This window comes from Rhinichthys klamathensis, unplaced genomic scaffold (genome assembly GCF_029890125.1).
Source record: "Rhinichthys klamathensis goyatoka isolate OS25496 unplaced genomic scaffold, OSU_Roscu_1.1 h1tg000191l_1, whole genome shotgun sequence".
Taxonomy (NCBI): domain Eukaryota; kingdom Metazoa; phylum Chordata; class Actinopteri; order Cypriniformes; family Leuciscidae; genus Rhinichthys; species Rhinichthys klamathensis.
In genome coordinates this window covers 601928-618391 of record NW_026606717.1, presented here as the reverse complement: position 1 = coordinate 618391, position 16464 = coordinate 601928, and the positions used below count along the sequence as shown (strand labels likewise).

Genomic DNA, 16464 nt, shown 5'->3' with positions numbered 1-16464 from the left:
TTGGCTCCTAAGCCTTCCTGATAATGTTTGTGGCTCAGACTCTCCCATTAAATCTAGATTAAAGACACATCTCTTTAGCCAAGCATAATGCATCTCATAACCTTATACTCCAGTTATATCAGATCAAATGCACATGATTATCTTTGCTTGAAATGTTATGAACAGCAGCTATGCTAATTCCATTCTATTTCCTTTTCTGTTTTATCTCAGGATGCCCATAGAGAGTACGCCATCCAGTTTGGATCCAACCTTCTTAAAAACTTTAGATGCCCCAACACCTGTGAAGAGACGACTCGAGATGACTCAAACTCCTGCGAGGACTCAAGATGACGCAAACTCTGAATCAACATGCGCCAATACATTTTCTGTAAAGCTGCTTTTGAAACGATATGGGGCCTATTGTGAAAAGTGCTATACAAATAAATGTGTATTGAATCAAGTCATAATCATAAACTCTAATCTCACTCTCTCTTACTGTCTTTCTATCTATCTATTTTTAAAACGCAACCCACTTGAATCTATTATGGTAGTGGCAGCTCCTAAAACACTGCAGCCACCCACACTGGCACCATTTGTAATTTATCTCTCCCTGACAGATTGGAGCCATGAAAGAAGTGAAGTTTCATGACATCAAGTCCTAAAACATGCAGACTGCCGAGGATTAATAAAAAAAAAAAGCCCAGAGTTTCTTACACTTTCTACATTTTAATCTTTTCGGATAAAGCTGAACCTAAAGGTTATAATGTCTGCTCTATTTCAAGACTGTCTTGGATTTTAAGGACTGTGCTTTTACTAAACTCGTGCAACACACTACACATCCCCACTTCCAATACATACTTTGAAAGGAATTTAGGATGCATGACAAGCAAATTCAAGAACAAAATAGTATTGAGTAAAGTACATGTATGTTTTAGTCTCTTCTGATATGATCTCATTATCTCTCATATACACTGTAATCAGACACCATAGTTCCCAGATAAACAAACACTAGAATATTGTTGTTGTTGGCACAAAATATCTAGCTCTGGAGACTAAAGAAAATCCAAGGGCTTTCCATCAAAGGACAGGACAAGATCATTCTGATTCTCTTATTTGTGCAATATTTTAAACCACAAATCAAATGGCTGTCACATTATTACAGCTCTTTGCTGCCCCCCTTTGGCCATTTATGTAACAATTAAATGTAATATTCCAAACTAGAAGGCATTTCATGGAGCCTAGTTTTATATTTTCGGTAGACCTATAAGTTGCTTTATGCTGGCTTTTTTATAAATTTATAAATCTGCCCAGCAGCACTCTTGTTCCCTAGAACCTTTTTTTTTTTTAAAGTCATGCAGTATTTACCTGTAGGCTATTCGCCTGTAGATAGTAGTAATTCCACATTAGATTTTAGCTGGTTACCGCAGTCACTACATCGAAATCTGCTCATGTACAGTGGGTTTAAATAATAATTTAAAAATCTTCTATTTCCCCCCCCCTTCAAATTAATGGCTTTCTGCATATTGCAGTAACGATGTTGCCACATGTAATCTGTTACTTTTGTCTGCGTTTGTCAGGATGGGCCACCAATCACAGTCGTTTGGCTTTTCAATAAGGTTATTTAAAAAAAAAAAAAAACGTTTTATATCTGTTATTTCAGCCAATTTTATTGTGTATGTCATGTATCGGTCCCTGCGATATGTTGACTAAAATATTAATGTACAAATAATATCCTGCAAATGTCTCCAGCACCCTTGCGCCCTCTAGAGGAATATAACTGGCTGCTTGTCTCAAAGTGAATAGTAACGTTCGGAACCACACGCGTGCGCGCGCTCCGCACTGCAGTCTTTACATCAGCCTTTACATGCTGGGACAAGCCTACATGGTATAGGCTAAATTAATTAAACAGAACCTCATTGCAAGGACAGTCATAACAGGATTTGGAGAGTGTCGTTTTAAGGTAAGGTAGGCCTACAATAATTGTACACTTGGTAGAAGTCTAAAAGTATTTCTCTTGTCGTCAAATGTTTTCACTCTCTTCATAAGTGGTTGTCAACAACCACCAACCATATAAACATAATGAGTGGAAGGATTTCTTCCCCTGATTTTCATTTCCAGTTCAGTTTTTACATTACATCTGCTTCTAAATAATTACATTTTGGGGGTAGATGATAAATAAAAATATAAATAATAAATATGTGGCTGCTATGATTGATCAAAGCGATTAACTTTGCATTTAGACTGTTGTAAAATAAGGAATAGTGAATTTGATGTAAAAGTGATGTGATGTAGCAGTGATCTATATATTTTTTTTTTTGAGTGTCTCTGACAGTTCTTTCCTGGATGGAGCAAATCTGTGCCACGGGAATCGCTGCTCGTTTGAGGAGTGAATGGGATCGAAATGAGGGATTTGGTCAAAACCATATGGCCCTGAAGTTTTTGGGCCAAGATTTTGAATACTTGCGTGACCGCTGCCTTCAGAGTGGATGTCTATTTGAGGATGAAACATTCCCAGCCCAGCAGTCTTCTTTAGGATTCAAAGAGCTGGGCCCCGGCTCTGCCAAAACCAAAGGTGTTCGCTGGATGAGGCCGACGGTGAGAATAATAGAATAAACTGGGAGTCTGTAGTGTGGGCCAGTATTTCAACCATAGCAAGATCAAAAACCTAATATGTATAGACATTAGCATACATAAATTATGCAAAGTCTTTGCTCACATACTGGGCTTTAATATTCTAAAGCATCTTTTACTTGCAAAATACAGTAAAAAGATAACACTGGTTGATCAACTAACCAACTATTTATCTTTCAATAAGCAGAGATGTTCCAGTCATTTGTATGCCCTGTCTGACCCATAGGTCTTCTCTATGTACCCCAGGATTTCTGCACTGATCCACACTTTATCGTAGATGGGGCCACTCGCACAGACATCTGCCAAGGAGCTCTAGGTAAAACAAGCATCTACTAAAACAGAAATAAATCAATGAAGAACTCAAAAACATGGCATGGATGCTTTCCTGCCAATTAACTCACAAGAAAGTGCATGTTTTTGCCAGTGATAACGTTGTTGCAGCAGCAATGAAGCATGTTTCCCATCTGTTTCTCTACACTTGTTTTTTTTCTTTCAATAAATTGATTGTAGGAGATTGTTGGCTGCTGGCAGCCATTGCGTGCCTCACCCTCAATGAACCCTTGCTGCATCGGGTGGTGCCTCATGGCCAGAGCTTCCATCAACAATATGCTGGAATCTTTCACTTCCAGGTACTGAGCAGTGTACATTCAGATTGTAAGTTTTTTTTCAGTAATATTTTTTAATTCTAATTTTATAAATGTCTAATTTTATACATATATATATATACAGTATGTATATATAATTACAATTATATATGATCGTATGACCAGCCAAATTGCTCTTTTAATTACGATTAAAATTTAATTATAATTTACAATTACCTATAAAAGAGAGACATCATTTAGAGGTAATATATACACTTAGTCACAAGATAATGAATATTTTACAATTATTTAAGTAAATACATTTAGAACCCGTTAGTTAATCTTCTGACACATTTCCTGAGCCCTGGTTTTTGTGAAAAATCCCAAACATTTCCTTCCTTCCAATGCAGCGTGTAAACTGATCTGTTCCCCTTCCATTTGATTCTCCATAGCTCAGCAGATCTACTTTAAGCCACAGTCCCTAAACCTCAACCCACCCTGTCTGCTGCAGTGACTATATATACAAGCCTCACCCAGAAAATGAAATGGCCACATCTCTCACTCCTCTCTGCCAAATTCCCCTTCTGTTGTCCAGCCAGGAGCCATTTAGGCTCAGTCACTCAGTGAATGCTTGTAATGTTCAGAGCATTAGTGCTGCAGAGAGACTTGGAATACAGCCAGCAGCACCTACTGTACTGATGTTTACATAGAGAAAAAATAAACAAAGATGTTATTTATCTTTTTTTTAAACAAATGTTTAATAATATACCAGTCTCTTCTACTCACCAAGGCTGCATTTATTTGATAAAAAATACAGTAAAATAATAATAATAATAATAAACTTTATTTTATATAGTGCCTTTAAAAGTATTCTCAAAGCACTTTCCATAAAAATAATGAAATTAGAAAGATACACAACAGTCTAGGCAGTAAAAACTAAACAAGCAATAAAAATAGAAGGCCGATATAATAACAAACACAGCAATCACACGAATCACATAAAAGCCACCCTAAAAAAGTAAGTTTTAAGGGACGATTTAAAAACTCTAAGGGATTCTGCATTCCTAATCTCAGAGGGCAGGGAATTCCACAATTTAGGAGCCAAAGAAGAAAAAGCCCGATCACCCATAGTTCCCCTTCAGTCGCTCACGTTCGACGTGACGACGTTAGGGGATCACTTCAGGGAGCCCTATCAACTTCGAGTATCTAAGAACAAGCCAATGAACGTTGGCGTGCGTGAACGCGTCACGCGCCCCCGCCCCGCAGCGCGGGTATAAAACAGGAAGCGGGCGCGAGCACCCACCGTCTTTCATTTCGGAGCGCGAGTTTCCTGTGACTGATGTCTAAGATTCAACGCCTTTGAAGACTTCAAGGAAGATCTCTCTGTTCCAGTGTTGGTGTGACGGCGCGATCAGCGGTGGCCGCGAGCAGTGCAGCTCTCAACTGCTGTTCTCACAGCACTATTGTTTGTGTGTGTGTGTGTGTGTGTGTGTGTCCACACAGTGGCTACCCCTGGGCGCCTGCGTCTTTTTCAAGATGTCATTCCGCTTGTGCGTTTCTGGATGCAGTCGTTCCCTGGCGCCAGCAGATGGCCACAATAGCTGCATCTCGTGTTTGGGCGTTCGGCACGCTGAAGCAGCTTTTGTGGATAGCTCATGTTCCCATTGCGGGAATATGACTATCACAGCACTTAGATCGAGACTCGCTTACCTCAAGGGAGGTGCAGTCCCCTCGCCTATGCCCCGATCTAGTGCTTATTCTGCCCCGCAGAATAGGCCTACTTCGGCGCATGACCAGGGTGATCTGAGGATTACCGTGAGGGCTTCCCCGCCGAGGCAATCTCCGCGGGCCCCTCACGCCTCTCATGTGCTGTTGCCATCGGCGCCCCTTGGCGAACGGCTCGGTCCTTCTCCGGAACGACCAGTCGTTTCCTTTGGGGCACCAGCTGACGATCAGATGTCGATCGCAGCATCGGAGGGGGAGCGGTCATCTGGAGATGACGACTCGGCTGCATTTGGCCCCTTCGGGGTGTGTAGCGTTGTCCGAGCCGGATCCAGAATGGGCCGCTATGCTCTCCCGGGCCGCCGAGAAGGTCGGGCTTGCGTGGAATCCTCCACCACGTCCCGAACCGACGCCAGGCCTAGTGCTCGTATGCTTGTGTAACTTGTACTAGGCTGGGTTCCGTATGTGTGATCCCTGCGGCGATCCCATATGAGTATTTTCCACGATCAGCTCCCTGCGGTGAGCCCGTGTCTTTCCCTTGGCAGAGCTCGCTCTGCTGTCACTGTCTGGTGTAGCCTCCCCCTCCTTAGGTGGAGCCACCCCAGTGACATTCCATATGTTGCACTGCCCCAACCGGCCAGTCCATATGTGTATTCTCCACATGGTACCTCCCTTCGGGCAGGATGTGGCTCCGCAGCGTCCCTCTCCCCTGGAGAGGCACGCTTCCCAGTGTTATTCAAGAGTTCACTGCGTGGGTATGTGGAACAGCAGGTTCTCCCTCTACGCAGGTCTTCCGCCCCAGCTTGGGGGTCTGAGAGTCTTGCGTAGGGCACTGGATGTGGCAGCAACCGGTGGCGTTTTCCATGGGATCCCCTAACGTCGTCACGTCGACGTCACGTCGAACGTGAGCGACTGAAGGGGAACGTCTCGGTTACTGATGTAACCCTCGTTCCCCGAAGGAGGGAACGGGAGACGTGACGTCCCGCCGCCACAGTTGCTGACCATCGCTGTACGGCCGTCATTAAACTCGGCTCCTCAGTGAAAAACGGTGGGTGCTCGCGCCCGCTTCCTGTTTTATACCCGCGCTGCGGGGCGGGGGCGCGTGACGCGTTCACGCACGCCAACGTTCATTGGCTTGTTCTTAGATACTCGAAGTTGATAGGGCTCCCTGAAGTGATCCCCTAACGTCGTCACGTCGACGTCACGTCTCCCGTTCCCTCCTTCGGGGAACGAGGGTTACATCAGTAACCGAGACGTTTTTAGCCGTGTTGTTTGGACAGTTAAAAGACCAGCTTCAGAAGATCGCAAAGCACGTGTAGGAGTGTAGGGGTTAAGAGCTCACACAAATTTTGAGGGGCCAAGTTATTCAAGGCCTTATAGGTGAGCATGAGAATTTTAAAATCAATACGAGAACTAACAGGAAGCCAGTGCAATTTTTCCAGGATTGGTGTAATGTGCTCCCTTGCACTGGTCCCAGTCAGAACCCTAGCAGCCGAATTTTGTACCAACTGTAATTTACTTAGGGTAGCTTTAGAAACCCCAGCCAGCAGAGCATTACAATAATCAATACGTGAAAAAACAAAAGTGTTGATTAACTTTTCAGCCACAGAGAAGGTCAACATAGAGCGTAATTTGGCAATGTTTCTGAGATGAAAAAATGATGTTTTGACTGTGTTACGAACATGATGGTCAAATGTTAAGTTGGTCAAATATCACCCCCAGATTTTTTAGTTTAGTTTGCAATTTCAAAGCAGAGCCATCCACACTTAAGGTTATGGACTCTGCTTTACGCAACTGATGAGCTGAACCAATAAGCATCACTTCTGTCTTACCACTGTTTAGACAGAGAAAATTTTCAGACATCCATTTCTTAATCTCAGTAAAACATTGAGAAAGAAAAGACACAGGCATATTGACATCAGGTTTTGAATGTATATAGATCTGAGTGTCATCGGCATAAAAGTGAAAGTTAAGACCAAGTGTTCTTAAAAGTTGGCCAAATGGAAAAATTTAAATACTAAAAAGTAACGGGCCCAAAACTGATCCCTGGGGAACACCAGAGTGCACCACACCGACCTCAGACTTGCAATCACCCATCACAACAAACTGCTTGCGACCAGAGAGGTAGGACTTAAACCACTCTAATGCAGAATCAGAAACTCCAAAGATGGTCTCTAAGCGGTTGATTAAAATAGAGTGATCCATAGTGTCAAAAGCGGCACTAAGATCAAGAAGAATCAGTATAGATAGACGGCCAGAATCAGAAGCCATTAACCCTCTACTGCACAGTGTTGCCATATGGCAACATACCTTTTCTTTGGACATTTCTTGAAATTTGAAAATAAACATGAGCTCTGATTGATCTTAAATTCATAATAGAACCTGGTGGTAACCAATGATATGCTGTGATGACATCACGACACTACACACACCCTTGCAACGTCATTCTTTTCACACACTTTTGATGACTCCAGCTGCTGAAAAAGTGCTCGTGTATATGTGAAGATTTTCCTCATTTTTTTCATATTTCTTCGGAATAAAAAAATACATCAAGCATCTGGGATAAGTTCTAATCTTTTTTCAATCATTGTCACATTGTTTTGATACTTATATTACCTTTTTATTTAATAAAATAGGTATGTTGCCATATGGCAACATTGTGCGGTAATGGAACAATATTTTACCCATGCTAATGCAGAGTAGCTTTGTATGAATGACAATGTATGGATGCACTGATATAGTTGGATGGTTGTATTCTACTCATATATTTATATATATTTGTATATATTTATAAAGTAAAGTAAAAGTAAAGTATAAAAGTAAAATATATATCCGTCTTGACCGCTTTGATCACTGGCCAGAGATGGGTGCACCAAAAGGAAGGTGCAAGAATCCTGGCTGCAAGGGCATCGTCAGAGTTGTTTGCTCTAAGTGCAAGGTGCACCTCTGCCTCAAAGGTGGGGTATGTGATTTGCAAAACGGCCGGCAGATTTTGAAAATACACAACTCAAAAGGTCCTACCTTCTTTCCTCCAACGCTGGCCCTGACTCCACCCACTCCACCCATTCGAAGAGGGGCATGGGGGGAGGGGGGTATGGTACGACCGTTTGATTGACGCACTTACTGTCCAATGATTCTAGGTGGTCTTGGAAATGATTGGCTGGAGTTTTTCGAGTCCTGCCCGTTCCACAGATGATTAAATTTTTTTATTTTCATGTCAGTGCTTCTAACTCAGTGGCTGTAAGTGGGTTAGGAATAGGATTTCAAGTGATTTTGAAAAAATGGTCAAAAAAGAAAATCACATACCCCACCTTTAACGGAGAGAACAACTGCTTTAAGGCGTTTCACATCGAGTAGTTTCACTTGAACAGTTCTTATGAGTTTGCGTCAGATGTTTTGTAAATGTTGTTGAAATAATCGTTTCACATTGAGTAGTTTCACTTGAACAGTTCTTATGAGTATGCGTCAGATGTTTTGTAAATATTGTTGAAATAATACTTTGAAAATTAGTTTCATATTTTGTACACAAAGCTCTTGAAAACATTTTAAATAATAAAAACAATTTCATTTCTAAAAGACAGGTCTGTAATCATCTATGAATGTCATGTCATTTTGGGAGAAAACGCATCAGGCTGTTCCATTGTCGCACAATGTTGCCATATGGCAACGTACCCAAAAGTAAAAAAAAAAAAAAAAAAATGTTAATTTGAGTCTATTTTATATATAAAAAAAACACTGTAAATTTTTTTTCCATGATTGCATAATAATGCGTGCAGTAGAGGGTTAACAAATCATTAGTCACTTTGACCAGCGCTGTCTCAGTGCTGTGCAGTTTCCGAAATCCAGACTGAAGTGGCTCAAAAAAGATCATTAGAGGAGAGATGAGAAAGTAGTTGAGAAGCCACTGTTTGTTCTGAAATTTTGGCCAGGAATGGAAGATTAGAGATGGGACGAAAATTATTCAGATTATCAAGTCCATGTTGTTAGTTTTTGGTACAGGGGTGACAGCAGCAATTTTAAGTGCTGCTGGCACAACTCCAGTGCACAGAGAGTTATTGATAATTCTCAAAACAACAGGAGAGAGGGAATCAAAACATGATTTAAAAAGACAAGATGGTATCGGATCAACTCTTGAAGTTGACGCTTTCAGTTTTGAAACCGTATTACACAGAGACTGGGAGTCATGAATTGCAAAGTTAGAGAGAGAGACACCAGAAAATGCAAAAGTATTTGAGGAGGAGGCAGCAACGGTATGAGTGGCAACAATGTGGTTACGTATATTGTCAATTTTGGTGCTAAAAAACTCCAAAAACATATTACAAAGGTGAGTTGAAGCAGGAACATTAGAGAGGCTGTGATTTTTAAGCAGCTTGTTGATTGAGTGAAACAGTTTTTTAGGGTTTCTCTGATTGTTGACAATTATCTGAGAAAGATAAACAGATCTAGCTGACACAATTTCAGCCTTATATTTGAGATTTTTGGTGCTCAAGTTGTGCTGCCTAAAATCGTCATATATTTTTTTCAAGATTCTTTGATGAATAGAAAGTTTAAAAGAACAGCATAAAAGGAATAGAAATCTTTTGTAACATTATAAATGTCTTTACTTTCACTTTTGATCAATTTAATGTGTCCTTGCTGAATAAAAGTGTTGATTTCTCACACAAAAAAATCATACTTAGCTCAAAAATGTTAATAGTGTGTGTGCGTGTTCATGTGTGTGCGTGTAATAACATCTTATTGCTTTTAACTGTTTTTTTCCCCCCAGCAAATTTCTTAACTTGTAAATAATAGTAAGAACATACAAAGATTCAACAACTGAGACAAATGAACTGGACGAATTTAAGAGACATTTGACGAACAGAAATTGAATAATGAGTCGCTGGCCTGAACAAAGGGGTTGGGGTCAATATCAAAAGTAGCAGTCAGTATAATGGTAGAATGCCTTAGGCATTGTCCTTAGTTATTGTTACTGTGACCTTAATTGTCGACCATCTGTAAACTGTTAGTGTCCTAAGGACTGTTCCACAGGTGCATGTGCAATAATTGTTCATGGTTCAATGAACAAGCATGAATAACTTTGCTTAAACCCTTTCCAATAATGATCTGCAAAGCTTATTTGGATTTTACTAAATCAAATTTAAAATACAGTATCCTAAAAAAAGGGACTTTTTTTGCTGAGTATATATATATGACAGGCCTGATAGTGAGGATAGTGATCTGGAACATTTAACACATCAGGTGAATGGCAAAAATATAATACACCCATCCCCCCCATTGATTCCACTGGTTAATGCTCCATTCATGTCATGTCAGTATTATCATAATTACGTGTTCCTGACTAGTAAAAAACATTCACGTCTTCGTCAAACTCGTAATTACTAGTTGAAAAGTTGCAAAATCACCAATTGTCATCAATGTCAGACATGGATGCATTTAGGCATTGTGAACATTTTCATAGAAACAAATCTAGAGTAAAAGGATGTCAAAGCTTCAGACTAGACTCTTTGATTCCTGTTTGTCATTCTTTTAATTATAATAATTGTGACATGATGTGAATGCTGCATTAAATCCAATGTGTTTCCTACTGGGTTTTCTAGTTTTGGCAGTTCGGGGACTGGGTGGACGTGGTGATTGACGACCGGCTGCCTGTCAGAGATGGGAAGCTACTTTTCGTCCACTCAGCCGAGGGAGCAGAGTTCTGGAGCGCCCTGGTGGAGAAGGCTTATGCAAAGTAAGAAGGCCTCAGTCATACGCTTTTACAGGTATACTTCCGACCAGGATCTTGTTTGGTTGTGTAATGCGTTTGTTGTTATGAACGTGACAGGTTGAACGGCTGCTACGAGGCTCTTTCCGGAGGCTGCACATCCGAGGGGTTTGAGGACTTCACCGGTGGAGTGACAGAGATGTATGAGCTGAAAAAAGCTCCAGCCAACCTCTTCAGCATCATCAGAAGAGCTGTGGAGAGAGGCTCCCTGATGGGCTGCTCGATAGATGTTAGTGCTCAGGAACAACATAACCATTAGCCAATCAGTCTTTAATATCTGGAGAAGTCTGTGTCTTGAACATCTAGGTGAATTCAGGTTGATTTGGGAAACTTTTTCCCAGTCATCTCAATGGCACAAAGTGTCCCAATCAACCTGAATTCAAATACATAAAAGAAAATATTAGTCCATTTCGAGCTTTTTAGAGCCCTTCAAATAAATATAATCCAGTCATATAATATAGTATAATATAATATAATCACAGGATAATATAATACTTTTGAATGATGCAGAGAAATGCTTTAGTTGGTGTAATTTCAGCATCTACCAGCAGAGGCCATGCCAACCTAACTTTAGATTCTCATATTTAGATTGTTATTAATATGTTCAAAAGTACTCAACTTTTTTTTTTTTTTTTACTTTCAGGTTACAAGTTTCTTTGACATGGAGGCTATCACCTTTAAAAAGCTAGTGAAAGGTCACGCCTACTCCATTACTGGAGTTGAGGAGGTGAGTGTTGGATTTTGATTGAGAAGAAATTCAATCAATCACAGACAACTCATCATTGGCAGATGTAAATCTGTTGGCCTTGGCCAGGTGGAGTACAAAAGAAACCTCACAAAGCTGCTGCGCATCAGAAACCCTTGGGGAGAAGTGGAGTGGATGGGGCCATGGAGCGATGAGTGAGAAGAATGATGTGAAGAGGGAAAATTATTCCTAAAATAACAATGAATAATGTCAGAAAGCTTTGCTGAATACTATCACCATCTGTCAATTCAGGTCAAAGGAATGGCGTGAAATCGACCCATCTGTAAGGTCCCGTCTGCACAACTGCCAAGAGGATGGAGAATTCTGGTACATGTTTCTTGCAGTATTTTTTTTAATCAATGGAATCTGTTCCTCACTTGCATATTACTTTTTAAATAGTTACATATGGGGCATATTAAACAGGAATAATTAATTGCTCAATATTTATGGCACCATTACAGCAATTTTCCTGTGTTAAATACATCTTAAACTCAACAAGGACATCTATGGCATGTGATCCAAAATATGACACACCCAAAGGGATTCACCCAAAAAAGAAAATTCTACTCCCCTTGTGTCATTCCAAACTTTGACTTCCTTTCTTCTGCGTAACACAATAGAGGATATTTTGAAGAATGTTTCAGCTGTTTTTTTCTTCTGAACTATCATTTTAAGCTTTAAATATAAGTATTGTTCACTCCCACACACACAGGATGTCGTTCAGTGACTTCATGCGAGAGTTCAGCAGACTAGAGATCTGTAACTTGACAGCGGATGCGCTACAGAGCAGCGAGGTGAAGAAGTGGAACACGTCCCTGTATCCTGGTGAATGGAGAAGAGGAAGCACTGCTGGCGGCTGCAGGAATTATCCAGGCATGTTCTCTACGAAAGGATGCTTGTGAGCTGACATGAGTGACAGTGCTCTCACATTAAAGTCTATTTCTCTCTACACAGCAACATTTTGGATCAATCCCCAGTTTAAAATAGTCTTGAAGGAACCAGATATTCAAAATCGAGATGAATGCACTTTTCTAGTGGCCCTGATGCAGAAGAATCGCAGAAAGTTACGTCGGGAGGGCAAAGACATGGAGACGATTGGATTTGCCATTTATGAGGTAGAAAACTCATTTGATATGGGCATAATTAGCTAAATAGATTTGATTAATTGCTGAAGAATCAATCAGCTTTAAGATGCTTTTTATGTATCAGGAATAAACTCTTGTTTCGTTAAATGTATTTCCATGTTATAGATGAGACTGGGGCAAGTTGTCGCACTGGCTTTACCTCACTAACTATAGGCTTTAATTTATGTTTTATAGAGAAAGTCAACCTTAAATAAAATAAACCCATCCCTGAGAAATATTCACTGGCATAAAAAGTGTGACAACTAGCCCCACTGTTGCCTATATTACATTACTGGACGTAACAATTATTATAGGTTGCTAAAAAAGTGATTCCAATTATAAAGAAAAACTGAAAGCTATATACTTATTATTAATTATAATTTTTTCTAAACTTTATTTCTGAATCTTACAGGTCCCAAAAGAGGTACGAGATCAGCATTGTTAAACATAGGTAAAAACCATTTGTTATCAGTGCCTAAACTGCAGATTGATTCTTAGTTTAGATAGCGTAACGCTGAGAGATCCTGCACATGGTCCGATAGCTGATGATATGTGTGTAGTGATACGAATCTCCTCCACTTGTCAGTATCTGGGCGGGGTGGGTGTGCATCTGAAGCGTGATTTTTTCCTCACCCACACGTCCAGCGCTCGTTCCGAGCTCTACATCAACCTTCGAGAGGTGAGCTCGCGCTTCTGCCTGCCAGCAGGGGAATATATCATCGTCCCCTCCACCTTTGAGCCCCAGAAAGAAGGAGACTTTGTGCTGAGGGTCTTTTCAGAAAAGGCTGCTGACTCCCAGTGAGTGACCATTTGAGAAAATGTAATGTAATGGTTTTTTTTAACGAAGAAATAATATACAGAATATTCAGATTCAGAATGGTTATAAAATAACAGAATTTGTTTAATATATTTTTAATGGAGCAGTAATAAATATTTGAAATGGTTAGAAATACAAATAATTAAACATCAATGGTGCCTTCACACACATGCAAGTCACCCATGCTGTTTGCACTGATGCACCTCATATCATGACAGATGCTGATGAAAGTATGGACTGTCCCTTACTTCTTTGGGACTGAGAACTCAATGTCCGTTTTCCCAAAAACAAGCTGAAATGTGGACTCATCTGACCACAGCAAACATTTTCACTGTCTTTTGGGCCATCTGAGATGAGCTCGGGCCCAGAGAACTTAGTGCATCTCTGCATTGAATTGATGTACAAGCTTTGTCCTTGCGTAATAGAGATTCGAGTGGCATTTCTTGATGCAGACTTATTCTTAACTTGACCGCATTAAGTGACAACAGTTTTTAAAAGTGCTCCTGAGCTATATTTAACACAGTAACATGATGGTCTCTCATGCAATTCCATCTGAAGGCTTGAAGGTCACACACATTTAACAGAAATTTCCTGCCTTGCATTTAACAGAAGTTTCCCTGAATCTTTTCACAATATAATTGTTTGACAATTCTGTTATGAAATTTGGCACAAAGTGGCGAGCCATGACCCATCTTTCTTGTGGATGGTTCTGAGAGAAAATAAAATGTAGTTCTTTCACTATAGGGAGCTAGATGATGAAATTTCAGCAGATGTACCGGAGGAGGTGAGTTTCCCTGTGAAATGTTTTTAACAATACTGCACATAGATGAATACTGGGAAGTTTTGCTGCTAATGAATGTGTTGTTTCTGTGGCAGCCTGCACTCCAGGAGAGTGACATTGACGCAGGCTTTAAGGCACTTTTCGCAAAGCTGGCAGGGCCGGTAAGACAGCAGGAAGTGGTGTTAATGGGTTTCTGTTATGCTCGATAGCTTCATTGACTTGCTCACTTTGTTCTACAGGAAATGGAGATCAATGTGTCCAAACTCCAGATGATTCTAAACCGGGTGGTTGGCAAACGTCAGTGTGCTAATGGACACGTAACGCATGTTTCAGTTTTCACAATTAGTTCTGTGTTAATTTTCAACGTGTCACATATGCTGTGAATAAAGCTAAGGTCATATTTTACCTTGTATATTCCCTGAAAGGAGGCAACTGAAGTATAAAATGACCTTATTTCTGGTTCTTCTTACAGATAAAGATATAAAAACTGACGGATTTGGCAAAGAGGCCTGTCGAGCCATGATAAATCTTATGGATGTATCCTTTAAAGACTCCACATTTATGAATATTAGCATTTGTGGACCACTTTGAAGGCATGTGAATAGTATGCATTACAGTCTTGGAACAAACCTTGACCTGCTATAAAGACAACTGGAGTTGGAAAGCTGGGACTGACAGACTTCCATGTGCTCTGGGAGAAGATCAAACGATATCTTGTCAGTGGCTACATTTTATGCTTACTTTATGGTGCATGTATGAATGAAGTATTAGACATACATTACTATTCAAAGGTTTGGGGTTGGAAAATGTAAAAAAAAATAAAAAAATGTTTTACTTTTATTAAAGACCCCCTGTAGTGAAAATTAAGTTTTTAATGTTGTCTATGTGCAAATTCATAAATGAACACCATTGATGAGTATTTTCTCCTTAAAACAGCAGTGAAAAAAAAAAAACACGTTTCTTATGTCACAAACTACTTTGTAACCAATCCAGTCAACGTGTGGGCGGGCTTTAGCATATCATTAACTGGTCTCAGTCTCGGTTGTTGATAAGAAAAATCTAAACGATGTATATTACGATGTTATGAGGAACTATAAACTTTTTTTTTTATCTTTTTTTTTTTTATCTTACCTTCCCCAAACTTTTGAATAGTAGCGTAGATCTTGGACAGTATTTTTTCTTTTCTTCAATAAATCATTAGGCTGTGTTTAGGAAGTTTGACTTGGACAAGTCTGGCACAATGAGCTCTTATGAAATGCGTCTGGCATTAGAATCAGCAGGTATCTGCCACATGCAACACTTTAATAAGCATAGCCTATCTATAATTACTGTGGTAAATTATGTTGATGATGACTTTTTGGATTGTATGCTTCAATAAGGCTTCAAGTTAACCAACAACCTGTTCCAGCTGATAATCCTGCGCTATGCAAAGGCAGACCTCAACGTGGACTTTGACAACTTTGTGGCCTGTCTGATCCGCCTGGAGACTATGTTCAGTAAGTGTGCCAAGTAGAAATCTCCATTTTTTTATGATCATTTTCACAGTGCAATTACTATAACCCATCAAAATTCAGTAGGACTAGATGTGTTGAGAGTTCACATTTATTCCAACAGAAACCTTTAAAACAATGGACACTGATGAAGATGGTTTGGTATCCTTCAGCTTCTCCCAGGTTGGTCTAAACGGGTCATTAGTAATGAGAACTTCAAAAAGCAAATGTCTCTCTGTGGCTCAGTAATATATTTTTGCAACATTTCTCTCCCTCTTGTTTTTTCCCTGTCTTATAGTGGATCACCCTCACTATGTTTGCTTAGATGGATGTTCCTTGTCCTCTCTGCTTCCTCAGTCCCAAATCCTCTTTACTACATGCCTCATGTAACCTCAGTTGTGTTTATGAAGCAGGTGCCTGACCAGCAGTATAGCACTCATACTATCAGCAGTATATGGCAATATGCACGATTTAGGAAAGGAGAGCAAATATTGAGATGCAACAGCTAATAGAATATACTCAGAAAAAGCTGTGAACCTTATTTTTTGTTTACACTACTGTTCAAAGGTTTGAGGCTAACAAGGATGAATTAAATGGATCAAAAGTGACAGTACAGAGTTGTATGTTACATAATGTTAATCATTTTCTATTTCAGATAAATGCTGTTCTTTTGAACTATGACTCATCAAATAATCCTGAAAAAAATGTTTTCTCAAAAATATTAGGCAGCACAAATGTTTTCAACATTATAATAATAAATGTTTGAGTAATGATGCTGATTACATTTTGTAATATATTACAATAGAAAACAGTTAATTTAAATTGAA

The 16464-nt window shown here is 39.9% G+C and overlaps 1 protein-coding gene across 3 annotated transcripts; it reads left to right on the top strand.

Annotated features, from left to right (window-relative positions):
- Window positions 1-1805: 1805 nt before the first annotated feature.
- Window positions 1806-16116, top strand: si:dkeyp-50d11.2 (calpain-1 catalytic subunit). 3 transcript variants are annotated; one of them, XM_056261985.1, is made up of 22 exons: window positions 1806-1939; window positions 2312-2574; window positions 2857-2926; window positions 3121-3239; window positions 10514-10647; window positions 10741-10909; window positions 11324-11407; window positions 11495-11580; window positions 11678-11752; window positions 12138-12298; window positions 12380-12540; window positions 12962-12973; window positions 13136-13347; window positions 14111-14150; window positions 14243-14308; window positions 14387-14444; window positions 14620-14684; window positions 14795-14863; window positions 15349-15427; window positions 15527-15643; window positions 15762-15820; window positions 15936-16116. In XM_056261985.1, the coding sequence occupies exons 2-22, from the start codon at window positions 2323-2325 to the stop codon at window positions 15960-15962; spliced, it is 2115 nt and encodes a 704-aa protein (XP_056117960.1). In that variant the 5' UTR covers window positions 1806-1939; window positions 2312-2322; the 3' UTR covers window positions 15963-16116. The 3 variants fall into 3 exon arrangements, 2 of the variants coding, with proteins under 2 accessions (XP_056117960.1, XP_056117959.1); XM_056261984.1 differs by having other exon boundaries at window positions 15762-16116; XR_008808081.1 differs by lacking the exons at window positions 15762-15820; window positions 15936-16116 and having other exon boundaries at window positions 15360-15427; window positions 15527-15544.
- The last annotated feature ends 348 nt before the right edge of the window (window positions 16117-16464 follow it).

Coding starts and splice junctions, on each gene's coding strand:
- si:dkeyp-50d11.2 (XM_056261984.1), top strand. CDS start 2,323: ATGGAGCAAATCTGTGCCACGGGAATCGCTGCTCGTTTGAGGAGTGAA. Junction 11,581..11,677: donor ATGGGGCCATGGAGCGATGA/GTGAGAAGAATG, acceptor CTGTCAATTCAG/GTCAAAGGAATGGCGTGAAA. Junction 13,348..14,110: donor GAAAAGGCTGCTGACTCCCA/GTGAGTGACCAT, acceptor CTTTCACTATAG/GGAGCTAGATGATGAAATTT.